Source organism: Cyprinodon tularosa, unplaced genomic scaffold, assembly GCF_016077235.1.
Source record: "Cyprinodon tularosa strain WSP-4 unplaced genomic scaffold, ASM1607723v1 ctg65, whole genome shotgun sequence".
In the NCBI taxonomy this organism is placed as follows: domain Eukaryota; kingdom Metazoa; phylum Chordata; class Actinopteri; order Cyprinodontiformes; family Cyprinodontidae; genus Cyprinodon; species Cyprinodon tularosa.
The window spans coordinates 231,249-251,538 of NW_024039396.1; the positions used below are offsets into that span (position 1 = coordinate 231,249).

Consider the following 20,290-nt stretch of genomic DNA (forward strand, 5'->3'; position numbering starts at 1 on the left):
TTAAAATTGACCCATTCAAAGAATCTATTTCAAGACTTGGGGAAAAAAAGTCTTCAAAATATGGTGTCCAATGAATTTTACTGAGCTTGGACGTGGAAGTAGTAAATGGCAGGTGATGTGCAAGGAAACATCTGAATGCAGCAGAAGAGACCCCTAACACTGGGGAATGAGAGGTCAACTGTAATGCCTTTACTGCAGTCAATTGTCTAAATGGGCAATGCATTAGGGGTCACCACTACAGTGCAGAAACAGATAGGTCTTGGGTGATAACTGACTGTTCGCTAGCCCCAGGGGTACTGGATAAGGGGTAATAGTAGAATAAAGATGTGCATAATTTATGGTGTTGCTGTTTGAGAAGGAACAGGGGGTGGTTGTGAATGTAAACTGCTTCATACCTCCAGACGCCCCGAAGCTGCAGGAAGTCCCAACACACACAAAACAGGCACCGCCCCCCTCTTTATCTGGCTGATAGTGATAGCCCCTCACTCATAAAGTTTGGATTTCATTGGCCAACGGTGAGGGTCAGCATCTCACCATGAGGGACTTCCTTTGTCCTGCGCCTATAGAGGCAAGCTTATTATTGGAAAATGTAACTGTTAAACCAATCCGACCTGCTGACCTGTTGTGGTTGGTGTCGCTTATGAAGGCTGTGATAGCTCCACTGGTATCATGTATACCAATGACTATATCAGGTGTCACTCTAAAGTAAGATTTCCTAAGGTTTAATTTTTCAAACATGTTATATAAAGCTATCCCACATCTTTCTCTTTTAGATTTTTTTGTCCCTTTACCTAGATTTTTGTTTTTCTTTTTTTGGGGGGGTATGATTGTCCGTTGGCTTTTTTATACAAACATTACTTCAGTTTGTAACACCCTGGGGATGTTTCATATCTGCTTTGAAAAATAATTCTCACCTATCTACTCATAGTGTACAGTGAGAATTTTTTTTAATATATATATATATATATATTTTTTTATTTAAACTTTTGTGACCAATTATTTACTTTCTATTTTATGAATAAAAGAGCTTGATGTACGTCCAAAAGGCCGAAAGCTCTCTGGATTTGTCACAGGTGTCCAGAGCTCCTTTCCTACCCTGAATAGTGCTCTTGCTGTTGACCTAGGTACTTTAATTACAGGTTTTCGGAAAGAGCCGAGGACCAAGAACCTCCAACATGGGTAGTGCCTTTAGTGTCTGTGCCCAGATGTGAATGAGATGATGGGACTAAGTGGGACAAAATAATCATCAACACTCGAGACAATATCATTACCCTTGTTCTTTACTTTCTTGGGGAAAATAATATTATTAAAAACAGGACCTTGCTAAAGAGATACAATGTTATATTACTGTGACTAGTCCAATAAAACGTTTAAATTGCAGTCAGTTTTTAAAATGTTTAATCCTGATCCTATTGTTGCCCTTTGACGCAAAACATTTATAATCTAACAGCTTTCAGAAAATTATATGATAGGATGAGGGCTCTTTCCAAGGACGACTGTTCTGTAGTTACACATTTTACTAGAATAATTCTGCAATTGAAGGAATTAGAAGCTGTAGTGATTTTTTAAGCAGTCTTCTGTGCCTATGTGAGAATAGTTATAGTAGATTTACAAGAATTTGGTCAGAGTAGCATGTATTCATGTAATCATCTTAAACCAGAATTTCCTTCAGGGAGTAATCCCAAGGGGAAAATAAAGTTTAATCTAAAGTCTAAAGTCTAAACCATTACCTAAATATTACTCCTAACAGAATGTTGCATTGTTTGTTTAAAGCTGTATTTATTAATACCTTTAAATTAATTTAAGTTTATATTTTATATTTATTAATAAAATTTGATACTTAAGTCATCATCAGAAAAAGACAATACATGAATTGTACTTAAAAATTTAAAATAAAACAAAGTTAAGGTTCATAAGCTGTTTACCTATTTTGACTCATTTGCTATGCTTACAATAAATCAGTAGTTAGGTTCATGTCTATCTTTAAAGTTTGTTTTATTGGCAGGAAGCAGAAATGTTTCAGAACCGTTGGTTAACTCTTTGTATTGATTTGTTTTCAGGTGCAGTTATATTTCTCTTGTCTACCTGAGGATAAGGTCCCATATGTAAACAGTCCAGGGGAGAAGTTCAGAATCAAGCAACTCCTCTACCAACTTCCACCACATGACAATGAGGTGAGAATATACTAGGGTTGTCAAAAGTATCGATACTCAAAAAAGTATCGATACTGAAAAGTTGTATCCGGATACAATACTCATTTTCAAAAGTATCGATACAGCCATCTAAAGTGCAGAATAGTGGAAAATGCACTTTCTGAACACTGTGATTGAATAATTCTGTGCATTTTTCAGTTTCAGACTTTTTTCTGTAACAGGTGCAGCTGCTGAGAATTATTTTTGTTTAACTGGTTTGGCTAGCGTCATTGCTGTCTGCAAAACATAGCCAAGGAAGGAACACATCATTTTAATGTTGTTTTTTATCAAGCTTACTTAATATTGTGCACAACATACAACCTCAAATATTATTCTTATTGTTTTATTATTTATTTCTTGTATTTTTTTAGTAATGAAAATATTTCTGTTGAATTTTAGAGTCTTTGTTTTTATTCTTGTGGTATCGAAAAGGGTATCGAGTATCGAATATTTTACTTAGTATCGGTATCGAGTTGAAAAGTTTAGTATCGTGACAACCCTAGAATATACTGTTTCAAAGAACAGCACAGCTCATTCTGGCAGGTAGTCCAATTTTTATTAATTACGGTGATCTTGAACTCTTACTACCTCCGTTACATTGGACAAATGTAAGCCCTTAGTAACAGCATGACATTGCACCAGGGGAATTTGTTCAGGTTTCTTAAAGATGGGTTGTATGGGCACAATGTGACGTTTGACTTGATGACTTTATGATATTTGCTGGAAGCCCCCACCAGCAGGATTCCTGTCATAGCAGTGGTTTTTACGAGGAGTGCTCAGCGGGAGAGAGAGCTGCGGGTTGAAAGAGACTTTATGTGATGCCACCACCACAGTGGCACCATGGCTCAACTTGGCTGTCTCTCTTCCTTTGTTTTCTATCCTCTTGAATCCACTCTTAACACAGGCCTTGTTTGTGTAAACGTCTGCTTTCCCTCTTGTTAGGGCTTTGAGGGACATCAAAACGGCCCATTGTAAAAAAAAAAAAAAAAAATAGCTTCTCAAACAGGAGCAGTGGGTGGAGATCTGTTGTGGGGTGTAGGAAGGGCAGCCCGGGGTCAAGAGTTGCAGTTGTTCTGCACGCTCTGGTCCTCTATCTTTCCTTTCAGAAACTTCCCTAGGTTCATAAATTTGATCAGTTGTCAGCATTCCTATTACACAAAACTCAATAATAGATTTGCTTATCCAAAGCAAGACACTAAGAAGGAGCGAATGTGACAAATGTTGTGCGGAGCCTAATGCATCAAATGGTTTTATTATTCATAATGTTTTACCTCCTTTTCCAGATTCGTTACTGTCACACACTCAGTGAGGAAGAGAAGAAGGAGTTGCAGATGTTCAGCCTCCAGAGGAAAAAAGAAGCACTGGGAAGAGGAGCCGTCAAACTGACACCCCGCAATCTTCAAAACAGCATTTGTGAGCATGTGAGTTGTACACATCATTCATTATATCAGGTTGCAGTTAAGAAATAAAATTCTGTCCGAAATCATAATTCATACTCATCAATATTTATCCAATTTCATCTAGTAAAACCTTTACATTTCTTAAATAGTTTCACAATTCAACCAAAAGTATTTATGTATTCTGTTGAGATTACATATAATAGGCCTACAAAAAGACAATGCATCATTATTTGAAAGAAAATGATACATGTTTTTAAAAATACTGCGATGTGCATTTGCATTAAGCCCTCCAGAGTTAGCACTTTGTAAATCCATGTTTTGCTGAAACTGTATCATATTGTTTAGGGGTATATGTAAGATTTCTGCCTGTACTTTTCAAAATGGCTTAAACCCAGACTGGATGAGAGTGTTAAAAGCAATTCAGAAGTTTCTCCAATAGATTCTTCCTTTAATGTAGGTCTGGAATTTAAGAGGAAGAGCTAAAACTTAAATCCTTGAGGGCAGATGTCCAGCATTTTTTTAGATTTTTCTCATTCCATACACATAAATCAAATGGCTTAACAACCCTACTTGCATGTAGCTCCGCAGAGCTTTGCCAGTGCGGTTATGATGAAGTCAGGTATGTTGAAGTACAGATGCATCTAAGCGCAGGATGATACCAGCACTCGAGGGCTGGAGTTTTAGACCCCTGCTCCCCATTTTTCAAAGTATTAAACATTACTGAGGTATTTTTAAAAACTCCAAAATATGTCTAATTTAATCTTCAAGCTATTTGTTCTCTAATAAACCTCCAAGTAAATACCTGGATTGCATGGATATTTTTAGGGCTACTGAAAGAAGGGGGGCTAAATGCAAAAGCACGCCACACTTTTAAAGTATTGTTTGGGGAAAAAAAGGTTTTTACATAATTATATCCTTTTCATTACATTTCAGTTATGTGCAACTTTGTGTTGATCTTTTAAATGAAATCCAATTAGTGCCTATACTATTTTTGTAGCTTGTGGTTGTAATGTGACAAAATGTGGGTACGTTTAAATGGGACATTCTGTTTTTAACAAGCCCCAAAATTAATCTCACACAATTTCTTTAGTTATAGCAGATTTTATTTTAATATGCTCATCATTTTCATTATTAATCTAAAACTGAAAAAAAACAAAGATCTGAAACTTAAAACATACAGGTATAATCTGGATTTTTATTGTTAGGTACTGGTAAATTATCAGCACTTAGTACCAGAAGCACGAGTAATTACATTTCCTCTTGGGATTAATGGAAAATTGGTCTTGAATGGAATTACTTTCCAAATGATCTACATAAATGGAAGTTTGAAGTGGTACAAATCCTTAGCATTACATTTTAAAACAACTAAAATGTTAAATGTGTTAGATATAAACACCAATTTTAATTTACTTTTACAATGTGTTCTTTTTGCATCAGATAGCTTCCATGTGCACTAACTTTGTTAAATAATGTCATTCGTTATGTCAAAAACTTAAACGAGAAACTCTTTCAGTCACTGCCTCTAAGCTCTGCACACGTTCAGATAAAGCAGATTAAATTAAGTGGAAAATAAAGCAAAATTAAGTACAATAAAGTTTTATTACTTTCAAAATACAATTAATATGTAATTCTGCATTTTAAACTCAGCCTGTTACTCCTTTGATTTCAGTGTGGTGACAACATTAACGGTGGGGAAATGGCAGTGTTTGCCTCCAGGGCGAGTCCTGGGGTGTGCTGGCACCCAGCATGCTTTGTCTGCTCAACATGCAATGAACTTCTGGTGGATTTGATCTACTTTTACCATGATGGAAAGATCCACTGTGGAAGGCACCATGCTGAACTGCTCAAACCACGCTGCTCGGCCTGTGACGAGGTAAAACCACATAGGAAACACAGTAAAACGTGACTACAGCACTTTATAATGTTGAGTCTAAATACATTTTTGTTTTCTGTTTAACACAGATCATCTTTGCTGATGAATGCACGGAGGCAGAGGGTCGCCACTGGCACATGAAGCACTTCTCCTGCTTTGAATGTGAGATCATTCTTGGAGGGCAGCGTTACATCATGAAGGACGGCAGACCCTACTGCTGTGGTTGCTTTGAGTCCCTCTATGCAGAATATTGTGAAGCTTGTGGCGAACATATTGGTAGGAAAACCCTTATTGAGTTAAAGACTCAAATTCCTAGTTTGCCCTCATTAACGTTTTCTTTTCTGCAGGTGTTGATCATGCTCAGATGACCTACGATGGACTCCACTGGCATGCTAGTGAAAACTGCTTCAGCTGTGGCCAGTGTAAGAGCTCTCTCATTGGGTGTCCTTTCCTGCCACACCAGGGCCACATTTACTGCTCTAAGGCCTGTGCTCTTGGGGAAGACGTGCATGCTTCTGACTCCTCTGACTCTGCCTTCCAATCAGCACGCTCACGCGAATCCCGCTGCAGCGTTAGGTTGGGCAAAAGTAGTCGCTCAGCCGACCAGTGCAGACAGTCACTCCTCTTCTCGCCCTCTGTCAACTATAAGTTCCCCGGCATTAGTGAAAATGCAGAGGACACCTTGACCAAGATGGCTCACATGAGCTTATCAGATGAGCATTTGTGGCGGGAGCGTGGAGAGGAGGCAGAGGTACCAGAAGACCAAGAAGAGGAGTGGGCTGAACATGAAGACTACATGACACAGCTGTTATTAAAGTTTGGGGAACATGGGATTTTTCAGCAAACTTGTGACTCTAGACCTACAGATTTCTGGATAGCAGATGTCAAATCAAAGCAGGAGTCATCCAAAACTGGCAGCAGTGGAAGAGCAGAGAGGGGAGGCTTGGTCAATAAGACATACCAGGCTGACATGTACCGGACACAATCACAGGACGGGTTGGGGGACTCTGCATATGGTAGCCATCCGGGACCAGCAAGCAGCAGAAAAATCCAAGAGCTGGAACTGGATCAGAGTGCCGGAGGTGGTTTGCCTGGAGAGGAGCCGCAGTGGTACACTAACTCTTTGGAGTGCATTACAACGGAGTTCAAGAAAAAAGAGCAAAGTGTCCGGGACTCAAAGGAGTCTCTCGCTCTCTCCAACATCACTGGTGAGCAGACGCAAAAGAACATTTCTTGACAGTCTTGTCTTCATCTCTAAACCATTTGTAATTGTTTGTCTCCTCTCCAGGTGCTTCAGTGTGTGGTGATTATAAAGCAAGGCCTAAGGTGTACTCCCTCCAGGCTCTTCATGACTATGATGCAGAGGACTGTGACAAAACCAGCAATATGGGAACCCTCAACTCGTCAATGTTACATAGAAGTACAAATTCCTTAAAAAGTCTTGAGGATGAACATGTACCAGAAGTGACAGAAGTCCCCTTACAGGAAAGGCCCAAACCTCATGTCCCTGCCTTGAGGAGGGCACGCTCGCAATCTAGGCCCCAGCAGGTCAAGTTCTCTGATGATGTGGTGGACAATGGCCATTATGGCGACCTCCCATTGCGTCAGCCCCCTATGAGTGAACGAACTCGCAGGAGAGTGTATCACTTTGATGACCAGGGGCACAACCTACAATCTGGTCGACATAATCACCACCACAGGAGGCGTCGCAGTCGCAAGTCACGGTCTGACAATGCCCTTAATCTTCTCCCAAAGGAGAGAGCACCCATGTGCTACAAGAGCGACCATAGAGGCAATTCATTCGGACCAAAGGGGCACCAAGTCTTCCACGGTCACCCCAATTCAGCTGCCATGTCGGATTACAGACTACCGGGCCCAGCTACGGGAAGGTTTTTGGGATTATATGGTGGTGATGATGATGATGACTGGTGCTCTACGTGTTCCTCTTCCTCCTCTGACTCAGACGAAGAAGGTTTTTTTCTGGGACAGCCTATACCTCAGGCAAGACCTCACAGACATTATTACACTGATGATTTAGCCAGCCAAGTTGCAGGCAAGTCCTCTCCTCCTTACAACCAGTGGACCAAGTCCAAAAAGAAAAAAGGACGTAAAAGCAAAAACTGTATTATTTCATAGGCTTTGCTTAGCTTTTGTAATGCTGCCACTTAAATTTCTTTATTTCATTAACCATTTAAAGTACAACAGCAATTTGCTTGCTATTTAATGCCTTACAGCACTCAGTTTGTCAAGGTAGTTGTGTTGCACACTATACATCTGTGTCATTACAACTATCAGTAAAGTGTTTTATTCTGATACATATTTATAACACACAATCTAAACAGTGCTTATTTAAAATGCTGTTGTGATATATAAACTGCTGAATTGAAAAGGCGATAACAATTAATGGTCTTTGTGACAAAATGGCATAGATCCCAAACTACTGGCAGTTGGTTGAGGACCATTTAATGTGGATTTATTTAGTAGCCTGTGAATCTTCAGATGTGTTGCTTCCAGGCTTGTGTGCCAAGATAAAAAAAGCACTGTGTGTATTACACTGCTTCACTGAGGAGTGTACTAATTGTTTCATTGTATTGTAACCTATGTATTCTGTATAAATGTACAAACAGGGAAATAAGGCCATAATTAGTAACAATAATAAAATATCTATGTAATAACTTCCTTGTTGTGAAATATATATATTCAATCTAATGCTGTAAAGAAAAAAAATGGACGTTTATTTCAAAAGCTAAAATATGAAACTGTAAAAAAGAAAAAAAGAGTTTCCAGGATAAGACATGTTTTTAAACACTAAAACATGGTCTCAGCATAAACAGCGATTTAACTATAGCCTAATTAAGGTTGGAGTTACTTACGTTTGCAAATGACCAAGAAAATAACCAAATTCTTTATATTATCCCATTGAAATGTTCTGCTATAACCTTTAGTAGTTCTGACAACACAATTATAAAAGCAAGTAAAAGTTCAAAGCTATACATATAATTTGGTTAAAACTATTTTTTTTCCTATGTTGAGTTGTTTTTATTTAATACTGTGTGTACCTTACTGTAACAACATTAATTAATCCTTTAAAAATTCCATCCCATCCCTCCTGCTATGGAAATACATTGAACAGAACATGTGAAATACAATAAAAAATTTAATTTTTTAGTCCACAGATTTTCAGCTCAAGTCCAAGTGACATCACATCACTTTAGCAGTCTGCCATCAAAATATCAGGCTGTTGCTTCAGGCTGCTCCAATATCTCATCCAGCTCCATCACAAAGCTCTTAATTGCATCTAGGCAGTGCTGTCGGATCTCCAACAGGTTCTTGTCCAGCGGAGCTTGCAGCATACCATCCAAAGAGGGCTCCTTGTCTATCAGCATCTTCACCACTGTACGGAACGTCTCACAGTCCTGCCTGTATTGCTGCACATAAAAAAAAAAATAATAATAATGTTAGCACTCACAAAGTCATTAAGAAAAATATCATGTTCTTAGGGTAAAAATATATAACATTACACTTAAACTATTTGGTAATTACTATTTTTTTTTAAAGATATCTTTATTAATTTTTGGTTTCATAACAACAAAACATAACAAAGAACAGAACAAAAGCTCAGCAGTGCAGTCCAAAGGAGACAAAAAAAGATAAAAATAAAAAAGGGGGCGTGCATACTTCGATCATGATATAGTCCACATCAAAACATTTATGAATGCCTGTGACAGAATAGTAGACACATGTCCTTCATAGGGGTGGAACGGTTCACAAAATCCACGGTTCGGTTCACGGTTTCGTGGTCACGGTTTTCGGTTCGGTTCGGTATATGTTGATTGTTACACCGAAATCCCATAAAAATTAATGAGAAAATCCAAAAAAATTAATGGATTGTAATTATTTTTACCCTGGATCATTTCCGCATGTTTTGCTGCTTTGAATTTAATCATCTGGCGCATGCCCTCTACGATCTTCAAGGAACTCAGAGCGGAGCGGACGGGAGCCACAGCGGAGGCTGTAGGCTTTGCTTTGTGCAGGCGGTCTGGTGCGCAGCGGGGCGGAGCGCTGACGGTGTATGTAGGATTTCGGGGTTAGCCTGGCATGTTGGTCGTGTTACTGTTAGCATAAACAAAACGTGTTGCACAATGCCTGCATACTGTGGCAATTTTATCCACAACTTTCTTTCTGCCGTCATCGTAGGTCACTCTAAATGCAAAGTGGTCCCATACAGCAGACCTATAAAGTGCTGCTGGCGCGTCTTCCAACTCCTGTTCTTTCCCACTCGCCATACCCACAAAATTCTCCACAACAACTGATTTTTTTTCTGCTACACCCGGCTACGCTGCTTCGTTTCTTCTTCTTGTTTACTACTAGTGGTTGGCTTTGGTCGGGTAGCGCCACCTTCTGCTCTGGAGTGTACACGCTTTACCTATGAGAAAAAGGAGCAGCGCATGAACCGAACGCAACACACGCAAACCGAACCGAGACAGTCGAACCGAACGGTTCGGACGGTTTTCATAAACCGTTCCATCCCTAGTCCTTCAGCATAATCCAAAAAGGGCTTCCAAATGCATCCAAAAATGTCAGTCTTAGAGTGGACGAGGCACATTAGGAAGTCAACAGGGATATGTTCTAAAACAAGCTTCTTCCATCCAAAACTTGGTAATTACTATTTAATATGCACGATATATATTCATTAAGTTTTAATGTACATATATTTTAGATAGAAATGGTGCTGACATCAATCCTGTTACAGTCTATTGGAATTGCGACCAGATTTTTAAGATTTTGCAAAATGAGCCATGGAGGTACATCAAATGCAAGACTCCTGTATGTTTTTAAGTTTTAAAAACGTAAATAAAATGATCCAGACTTCTCAGTAAATCTTTAAACATGTAAGAGGATGCATGGATGGACGGAAGGAAGGACGGATGGTGGGTTCATTGTATTGTTGAATGGTAAACAGATGAAAAACGGATGACACCACATTGTGGGGTAAATGCAATGGATAGACAAGACCTTTAGATGTTGGCAAGGAGAGTGGAATAAATACATTTCCATACAAAGTCATAGTCTTTTAATAACAATATTAATTAGATGCAAAGAAATCTAAAAAAATAAGATTATCCCCATGATGCACAGAGCAAAATAACTTGTAAACTTGTTATGGCACAAAGGATGACAGCTGCATTAAAGAAAAGAAGCATAGACCAAAAAAAAAAGCGAGTGCCTCTGCCACACAGCTGTTTAGATTCAGTGAACCGCCTCACATCTTACCACGACCCTAATGAACCCAGGTCTGCTTTGTGGAAGTATTTCATGAAACAGATGTGTGAATGAGAGTACATCAGCCTTTTTAAAGGCATGTCTGCCCAATAAGAAATGGAGCACAAGGTGTCAGAGTCTGTTTGCAGCATTCTTTTGCACAATTCTTTTCACATCCCCCTCAGATTTTACTGCTAACCCAAAATGGTTGTTAAGTTCTTTATACAGAGTTCCAGGTGCAGGCTCACAACATCTTTATCGCCTTAGGAAAGAAAGTGAGGCCCTTTACTGAAGCTGAAAAAAGGTTTAGGGCTACACCATCAGGCCAAAGAGTATTACAACATTACTACCACATCAAAGCTCAAATTACCACTGTAATTTATATATATCAGACATAGTGGGTCATTATAAAGCTATTTTGCTTTGTAAAATGTACGTCAACAATAACCTTTTCTAATGTTTTTTGTCTGCTCACACTTGTTTTGGTCAGAAATAAACATACGTTTGTTTTTGTCAAAGAGAAGAAATCTAAATGACAAAATCAGAACAAATACCATTATGAAGGACCTTCAAAATAAAAGTCTAAATCTAAGAGGAAGATGAAAAATGTGAGTCTAAATACACAGAGAAGGACCTTTAAACTGCTCACCATATGAAAAAAAAACATGTGTTAGAAACTACAAATTGCAGCAAATAAAGGATTGGGCTAAATTTAAAGACAGAAGAAAGCTAAAAAGTAAGAGATGAAAAAAGTACCTGTTCAGACCATATTTTAAGGTTTAAAAAAGTCAGATAGTCCAAGTCATTAAGAGATCAATACTGCATGTGAATTCACTTTTGAGCAAAATTCTGGGGAAAAAGACTGTTTCGGTTTCACCGCATACAGGTGCTGGTCATAAAATTAGAATATCATGAAAAAGTAGATTGATTTCAGTAATTCCATTTAAAAAGTGAAACTTGTATATTATATTCATACATTACATACAAACTCATATATTTCAGATGTTTATTTTGTTTAATTTTGATGATTACAAATGACAACAAATGAAAATCTCAAATTCATCATATCAGAAAATTAGAATATTACTGAAGACCAATAAAAACAAAGGATTTATAGAAATGTTGGCCAACTGAAAAGTATGAACATGAAAAGTATGAGCATGTACAGCAATCAGTATTTAGTTGGGCCTCCTTTGGCCTGTATTACTGCAGCAATGCGGCGTGGCATGGAGTCGATCAGTCTGTGGCACTGCTCAGGTGTTATGATAGCCCAGGTTGCTCTAATAGTGGCTTTTAGCTCTTCTGAATTGTTGGGTCTGGTGTATTGCATCTTCTTCTTCACAATACCCCATAGATTTTCTATGGGGTTAAGGTCAGGAGAGTTTGCTGGCCAATTAAGAACAGGGATACCATGGTCCTTCAACCAGGTACTGGTAGCTTTGGCACTGTGTGCAGGTGCCAAGTCCTGTTGGAAAATGAAATCTGCATCTCCAAAAAGTTGGTCAGCTGCAGGAAGCATGAAGTGCTCTAAAACTTCCTGGTATGTGGCTGCGTTGACCCTGGACCTCAGAAAACACAATGGACCAACACCAGCAGATGACATGGCACCCCAAACCATCACTGACTGTGGAAACTTTACACTGGACTTCAAGCAACGTGGATGAAGTGCCTCTCTTCTTTTCCTCCAGACTCTGGGACCTTGATTTCCAAAGGAAATGCAAAATTTACTTTCATCAGAGAACATGACTTTGGACCACTCACCAGCAGTCCAGTCCTGTTTCTCTTTAGCCCAGGCAAGACGCTTCTGACGCTGTCTGTGGTTCAAGAGTGGCTTGACACAAGGAATGCGACAGCAGAAACCCATGTCTTTCATACGTCTGTGTGTGGTGGTTCTTGAAGCACTCACTCCAGCTGCAGTCCACTCTTTGTGAATCTCCCCCACATTTTTGAATGGGTTTTGTTTCACAATCCTCTCCAGGGTGCGGTTATCTCTCTTGCTTGTACACTTTTTTCGACCACATCTTTTCCTTCCCTTCGCCTCTCTATTAATGTGCTTGGACACAGCTCTGTGAACAGCCAGCCTCTTTAGCGATGACCTTTTGTGTCTTGCCCTCCTTGTGCAAGGTGTCGATGGTCGTCTTTTGGACAACTGTCAAGTCAGCAGTCTTCCCCATGATTGTGTAGCCTATAGAACTAGACTGAAAGACCATTTAAAGGCTTTTGCAGGTGGTTTGAGTTAATTAGCTGATTAGAGTGTGGCACCAGGGGCCATCAATTTTGAACCTTTTCACAATATTCTAATTTTCTGATATGATGAATTTGAGATTTTCATTTGTTGTCATTTGTAATCATCAAAATTAAACAAAATAAACATCTGAAATATATGAGTTTGTATGTTATGTATGAATATAATATACAAGTTTCACTTTTTAAATGGAATTACTGAAATCAATCAACTTTTTCATGATATTCTAATTTTATGACCAGCACCTGTACACACTAATTCAAAAGACAGAGGTAGCGCTGGTTACAAGGGAAGGTTGGAATTGCCAACTCCTATTTCACACATGCACTATATTTTCTCACCCATCTAAATATTTAATATCCGCTTTTCTAATTACTTAGATCTCCCTAGTTGCGTAGGATCAATCTGCCAGGCATGCATACTGTTTCTACAAACCTTTGTGAAAGAATGGGTCGCTCTAAAGAGCTCAGTGGATTCCATCGTGTTCCTGGTTTGGAGATGATTTGCAATAAGTAACAAGTCCAGTTGTAAAGTTTCCTAACTTCTTAATAATCCACCATAAACATTAACTCATAATGAAGTGAAAGTGATTCGGAACAACAGCAACTGATCCGCTAAGTGGTTGGGGTTAAAGGAATAGTACACCCAAAACATGATTAGCCTTCATTTTCTACTCACCCCCATGCTGAACAACACTCTGGAGTACTTTTTTGATATCTCAAATGCATCTGGAGATCTGGGAGGCTTCTTGCTGTCTGCTGACATTCAAATAATGGAGGTGTCCAACGCCCGAGGCAGAAAGGTCCATAAAAGTCCACAAAAAACGTTTCAATATTCCTCCATACTGCTCGTCCAATGTATTCCAAGTGTCCTGAGTGGGTAGCATCCAGAATTTACTCGAAACGAAGTCATTTAGAATGTTTTTAGAGCATAAACAGTAGTGTATAGGATTTCCTGAAAGCGCGTTCACGACGCCAAGGAAACCGCGGCAGACCAAACCAGATGAAAGTGCGCATTCAGCTCGGCAAAGAACTCATGCTCTTCCTCAACACTCCTCAGACATTTGTCTTTCGTTGTTTCTTTCTTTGCACAGGTAAACAGCACATTTCTTCTTCTACGCTTGCATTATTGGCAGAGCAGACGCTGAATGCGCACTTTCATCTGGTTTGGTCTGCCGGCTTCCGTAGTGTCGTGAACGCGCAGGTGCGCGCTTTCAGGAAATCCTATACACTACTGTTTATGCTCTAAAAACATTCTAAATGACTTCGTTTCGAGTAAATTCTGGATGCTACCCACTCAGGACACTTGGAATACATTGAACAAGCAGTATGGAGGAATATTGACACGTTTTTTGTGGACTTTTATGGACCTTTCTGTCTCGGGCACCATAGACCTCCATTATTTGAATGTCAGCAGACAGCAAGAAGCCTCCCAGATCTCCAGATGCATTTGAGATATCAAAAAAGTACTCCAGAGTGTTGTTCAACATGGGGGTGAGTAAAAAATGAAGGCTAATCATGTTTTGGGTGTACTATTCCTTTAAGGTTAGGTTTAAGCCACTAAAGCCGGGCACACTTTACAATTTTTTTCAATTGGTCCAGGCAGCTACAGCTCACACTGTACAATGAAATCGCAGGGTTTGAAAGTTCACAGCTCATACTGTATGTTCTCAAAGCCTGACGCTCTGATGCGATCTACCTGCTCACATTGTACTTCTAAAAACCACATCAGACTCAGCTCCGCAGTGAGACTGCGCTACTTAGGGATGTGAATCGAAAACCGGTTCCTGTTCAGAACCGGTTCCGTATTTTCCGATTCCATGGCATCGTTTGGCAGCTCGCTGAACGATTCTTTTTTCGATTCCCGCAGCACCAGAGCCTAGAGCGTCGGCTCGGGGGAGCACGACTAACGTCACGTTTTTTTTACGTAAGTTACGCAAGTTACGTAAGTTACGAAAGTTACGCAAGTTGGAAGAACAATTCGAGGAGGAAGACAACGAGCTGCGGTCACTTTGTGAATCAAAGCCCAGTCTTTCCTTAGCCCAGAGGGTAGATCAGGAAATCCAGCTCTGTAAAAGCTTGACCTCCATCCCCTGCAGGGATAGTGCCACACTGTGGTGGTGGAACTAGCAAGATACGCTGCCCTTGCTATCTGGACTGGCTGAAAACTACCTCTGTGTGCAGGCTTCCTCCACCCCATCTGAGAGGGTGTTCTCCACGGCTGGAGACACCTTAAGCACTGAAAGATCCTGTATCCTTCCAGAAAAAGCAGATATGCTCATCTTTCTGCAAAATAACTGTTAATTTTCCCTACTACTGTTTTATAATTAGTATTTTTTGTTATTTAAAATAGGTTATTATCCCATCATTTGTTATTAGACATTGTTGGTTATTAAGTTTGTTCTTGTATTCATTTTTCATTTAAACACAGATGTTACTCCAGTTTCACATTTCCTGTGGACATCTTGATCTTGTTGATTTTGTAAGATTGTGCAATAGTTAAGTAAACAAAGTTGATGCTGATAATCAAACTGTTTGTTCTCCTTTTTTCCCCAAATTAGAATCGAAAAAAGAATCGATAAAGAATCTAATCGTTTCATAGAATCGAAAAGGGAATCGGAATCGTGAAAATCTTTTCAATTCCCAACCCTAGCGCTACTCGGACTCCTCTATCCGAAAGCCAAAGGAGTAAAAGAGGAAAAAGACGGAAGTGTCGATGCCTCCTTTTTAATATATAGCTCACCAGAATGAAAAGAGCTGCCTTGGCAATTTGTGCAGTTTAGTGGACAAAGACATGTCTGAGCAAACGTGGCTACTACGGTATGTCAGTTTTACAAAAAGAACTCCATTACACTGGCACCCCCACCATGCTTCTGTGTTTTTGTCTGAGAGAAATAAGACGAAGTAGAAGAATCCCTGTTTGCACATACGCACTTAGCGATTTGCCCACAAACACCTTACGATGGCCAACTTTATTTCAAACATGTTTAATTTTCGCGCAACCTTACGATTCCTAATAGAGAGGTGGTCGTGAGAGGCTAACCGCCACTCTTTAACCTCTGTACACTACACGAAACAGGATCAGGCTGAAACGGGGGGGGGAAAGGGCAAAAAAAAAAAGTCATACAGTGTATGCCCGGCTTAAAGGAGCTGGGGCAGCAGATTCTGCAGCCCAAAGTGCAGGCAGACCTGGGTCGCCTTTTTCCTGAGTCAAGCACTCCAGACTCCAAAGCATAAACCTTCAGATTAGGTCAACTATAGAGCATAGAGTCCCAACTTTTTAGGGAACGTTTTTCTGACAGCACACAAAACAGGGTCCATATAAACAGATAGATGAGAGAGTTTGGTGCGAATTAAGTTGACAGACATACGGAGGCTCCATGTCAACCCTTCAGAACAAGTTAAGTAACAATTAAATTGGAGACAGAGAGCCAGGCTCTCAGAAATGCGAAGAGCTAAAAATTCCCCAAAATTATGTGACTAAACCCCATGGACAGTATTCCCAGAAGAGTAAAAGCTGTTATAACTCCAAAGGGTCTACCTGTGGTAAATTGACCCCATGGATAAGAGTCAGGTGACATAAGTCATGTGAGGGAAAACTATTAACAATATAAGCCCCATTCACACTACCCTTCTGAAACCATGCCAAGATCAGTCCGAGCACAGTAACCAAGATAACTTGAGTGTAAATGGCATGCACAACTGAACCGGATCGCACCAGAAATAACCAAACTGCGCTAGGCTGGTACCAGTTCATCAGTAGGGCTCGGCGCAGTTCAGTTAAGGCTTGGTTCTCTGATAACAAAGAGCGAATTAGCAGCCTCCATAGTGGGTAGTGTAAATGGGGCTATAGTGTAGTGGCAAGTTAACTCTCCAAACAACTCCTTCAAAGGTTCAGATGGATAATGGTAGTGGGCTAATAATTATGTCACATTTTTCTTTTGAATTTTCTGAAAATACCTCTATAATATGTTACCTTTACTCATTGCTGTACCATGGAACTCTCATACTGACCCATGACTAGCTTTAGCTTTCTAGGTGTCATCCAAAAAATGTTTTTGCGTTATTTCTGGCTCTTAGTAAAAGAAGGAAATAACCTCATTCCAGGCCCAGAGTGGCTAATGAGGAGGACCTGGATAATTCCTGGTGGGCCGTTCTTTTTTTTGGGCTGCAAGGGCCGTTGATGTTTTAAAAACAATTAAAAAGAAGAAAGCTATAGAAGCAGATGCTGCTAAATGTAAAACAATTTGCAGCTTTTTTTTAGTAAAGCAAGCTTGAGGTTTAAAACATGGAAATACATTGATAAAATACGTAAGGTAAGATGTTGAACTTGGCCGGCAAACCACTATATACATGTTAATTATCAAGTCATTGCACTAGCTACATTTTTTAGCATTAAAAGTAAATAGTAAAAACACAAAAACCAACAGGTGAGTTGGAATATGAAATTAATCTGAATATCCCTTAATTTATCTTAACTGGTTAAGTTCAAATGTGTTTTCAATATCGAATGTTCTAGAAATTTAAAGATTACCGTATTTTCACGACCATAAGGTGCACCATACTAAAAGGCGCAGTCTCAATTATGTGTCCCATTTCTGTATTTAACACACACATAAGGCGCACCGGACTATAGGGCGCATTTTTTATATACAGGTACATGTCCTCTACTACCTTTAAATAGCTCTACTGCGTATTTTAAAAATACAGCGGGCCCAAAACTGAGTATGACTGTGCTTTATTCATGTATTTATTACAAAGTATTAATCAAACCTGCGAGCTGGCCATGAGACAGACACATCGCAGATGACACAGCGCTGTGATTACTCCTAAATTAACTTAAAATCCTGAAACCTGCCGACGGAATATGTTCGCTTTTATTGCCGGTATCCTGGTGCCTGCACTGTAAATTATTTAGATGAAAAACACCTGCCAGCCGCCGCGGTGAGGCTGCTGTTGAAGGGATTTCTGCTGTCGGTGCACCGCTGGTATGTGGGGGTCTGAGCGCCTCCGACAGAAATAGATAATCTGGATGAACTGACTGCAATTAAGTTTTCAGGTGGCCTTTCTCACTTAAAAACATATTAAAACTACTTTATTCCCACTGATCACAGCAAATATAGCTGCAAGATTTAGATTATTTAGATGAAAAAACACCTGCCAGCCACCGCGGTGAAGAGGAGGAGACCCGCCCAGAGGCTGCTGTTGAATTAAGTTTTCAGGTAGAAAAATAGAGCGGGAGCAAAACTGAGCATGTTTGTGCTTTATTCATGTATTTATTACAAAGTATTAATCAAACCCATCAAAGTCATCATCCTCTGTTTCTGAATTAAACAGCTGCGCTAAATCAGACATGACAGTTTCCCATTCTTCGCTGTCAGTCACTTTCCGTGCAGCGCGGCTCCTCAGAAATAATAACGGCTTTTGCGAAAGCTTGAACAACAGAGCCAGCAGACACGTTAGTCCAAGCATCTACAATCCATCCGCAAACGGTGGCGTAACTCGCCCGGCGCTGCCTTCCACATATCCTGAAACTGTGGTCTCAGTCTGTCACCCATCGCTCCCACGCCGCTCGCAGCCTTACTTTGAACGGCCGCTTCACACCGATGTCGAGCGGTTGAAGTTCCTTTGTCAGACCCCCCGGGATAACGGCGAGCACAGCGTTCATTTGATTCACCTTTTTTTTTCACATCGGCTGTGAGATGGGCACGCAGCGATGGTGATGCGTGGAAAAAAGCACCTGGTCTCCTCACATACACCTGCCTTTCATCTTCTCCTCACCCATCCAGCCCGTTTCATTTGCGTTAATATCATATGTCATCAGGGCGCTGTGTCTGTCTCGCTGTCAGCTCCCAGATCAGCTTCTCTGATTGGTTGATGCGGCGCGTCCAGCAGCAAAACTTCAATTTTTCCATCTCGAGCAGCAGCAGCGCGTTGGCGGTGCGTCAGATGCTTAAACGCTCCCGACGTGCTGCACCTGCAGCTCAAAACGCGCTCGGGACCTTTTGCTGCGCCTATACGCGCGTCAACCATTGACTTTGCATGTAAACTCGCTGCTTCTGCTGCACCTGCTGGGTCCGGTTCACACCGATGTCGAGCGGTTGAACAGCGAGCACAGCGTTAATTTGTTTCCCCATGTTTTTCACATCAGCTGTGAGATGGGCACGCATGGAGTTACATATTAACAGCGATGGTGATGAGTGGAAAAAAAAACACCTGGTCTCCTTACATTCAGCCACTCTTTCATCATCTCCTCAATGAGGTGGTCTCAAAAGTCGCAGTTACAACACACATAAGGCGCACCGCACCAAAGGGCGCACCGCACATTTTGAGGAAAAAAAAGACGTTTAAGTGCGCCTTATAGTCGTGAAAATACTGTACTATTTTTTATGTGATGCAGGTCCAGGAGAATCAAGGGAAACTTGAGGAAGTATGAAATATTAATATTTTCAAGTTTTTCATTTCAGTTTTACAGTTTGGACATCTGTGATCACTTATTGAACAGAAAGTTGACTGATATTGTTATTGTTGGTTTTGGGGAAAAGGATATGTTTTAAAATATAGGGGTGGGAATTTGCACTCATGACTTAATATGTAAGATTACAATTACATGGTTTTTAATACAAAGTAAGACATCATGGCTGCAAGACAATATATCCCATCTATACACACATACCTAACGTCTTCCTATTCTAATTTGGATCTTGCATTGACTTACATTAATTTATATAGCCTAATCCAAATGCTTACCCTAACCCTTAACATTGCAGATACATGCCTAACCCTAAACCTAACCTAAACTCAATTAACACCTTAGCTCTACACCAAACCCAAGAAAATAATGTTTTTCATTGGGACAAATCAACTGGTCCCCATGAGTTCCTGTAAGTCCCCACAAAGTAGCATATTCCTGAAAAAAACTGGCCTGACACTGACCCTTCAAGGTAACAAATACTTGGCCGGTAGGAAAAACCAGTCCAATAAACTGTAAAAAAAACAACATTTCAGACTGTGGGAGATGTTTGGTCACATGGATGCTTTCATGTCTGGATATCATGTCAAGCGAATCTGTGGCCCTGCATAATGACAGTGTTTAGCTTGACCACAAGGAAGTGGGGAATTTGTAACACGTGTGGGCAGCGGAGCTCAGGGTCAGTGTCATTCAACAGAGTGCGTCTCCTTACTTCTCTCAGCAAGAAAAGGGAACAACACATTGAGAATTGTTTATCGACTCGATATTTTCACAACATGAACTATGGCATAACTTCATTCTGGCTTAAATATAAAAGAGCAAACACGCTAAATTAGAGACAAACATC

General features: G+C 40.2%; 2 protein-coding genes across 6 annotated transcripts in view; one reads left to right on the forward strand and one right to left on the reverse strand.

The window, feature by feature from the left end:
• The window catches only part of prickle1a (prickle homolog 1a), a 29,220-nt gene extending 21,076 nt beyond the window's left edge, over nucleotides 1–8,144 (forward strand). For all 3 annotated transcript variants that reach the window (XM_038308895.1, XM_038308897.1, XM_038308896.1), the window contains 6 exons: nucleotides 2,061–2,174; nucleotides 3,476–3,613; nucleotides 5,262–5,465; nucleotides 5,555–5,741; nucleotides 5,813–6,673; nucleotides 6,754–8,144. In XM_038308895.1, coding sequence (XP_038164823.1) covers nucleotides 2,061–2,174; nucleotides 3,476–3,613; nucleotides 5,262–5,465; nucleotides 5,555–5,741; nucleotides 5,813–6,673; nucleotides 6,754–7,601 — 2,352 coding nt within the window. In that variant the 3' untranslated portion in view covers nucleotides 7,602–8,144. The remainder of the gene's footprint in view (nucleotides 1–2,060; nucleotides 2,175–3,475; nucleotides 3,614–5,261; nucleotides 5,466–5,554; nucleotides 5,742–5,812; nucleotides 6,674–6,753) is intronic.
• A 344-nt stretch (nucleotides 8,145–8,488) lies between these two features.
• The window catches only part of LOC119799124 (periphilin-1-like), a 41,644-nt gene continuing 29,842 nt past the window's right edge, over nucleotides 8,489–20,290 (reverse strand). For all 3 annotated transcript variants that reach the window (XM_038308899.1, XM_038308898.1, XM_038308900.1), the window contains one exon: nucleotides 8,489–8,893. In XM_038308899.1, coding sequence (XP_038164827.1) covers nucleotides 8,699–8,893 — 195 coding nt within the window. In that variant the 3' untranslated portion in view covers nucleotides 8,489–8,698. The remainder of the gene's footprint in view (nucleotides 8,894–20,290) is intronic.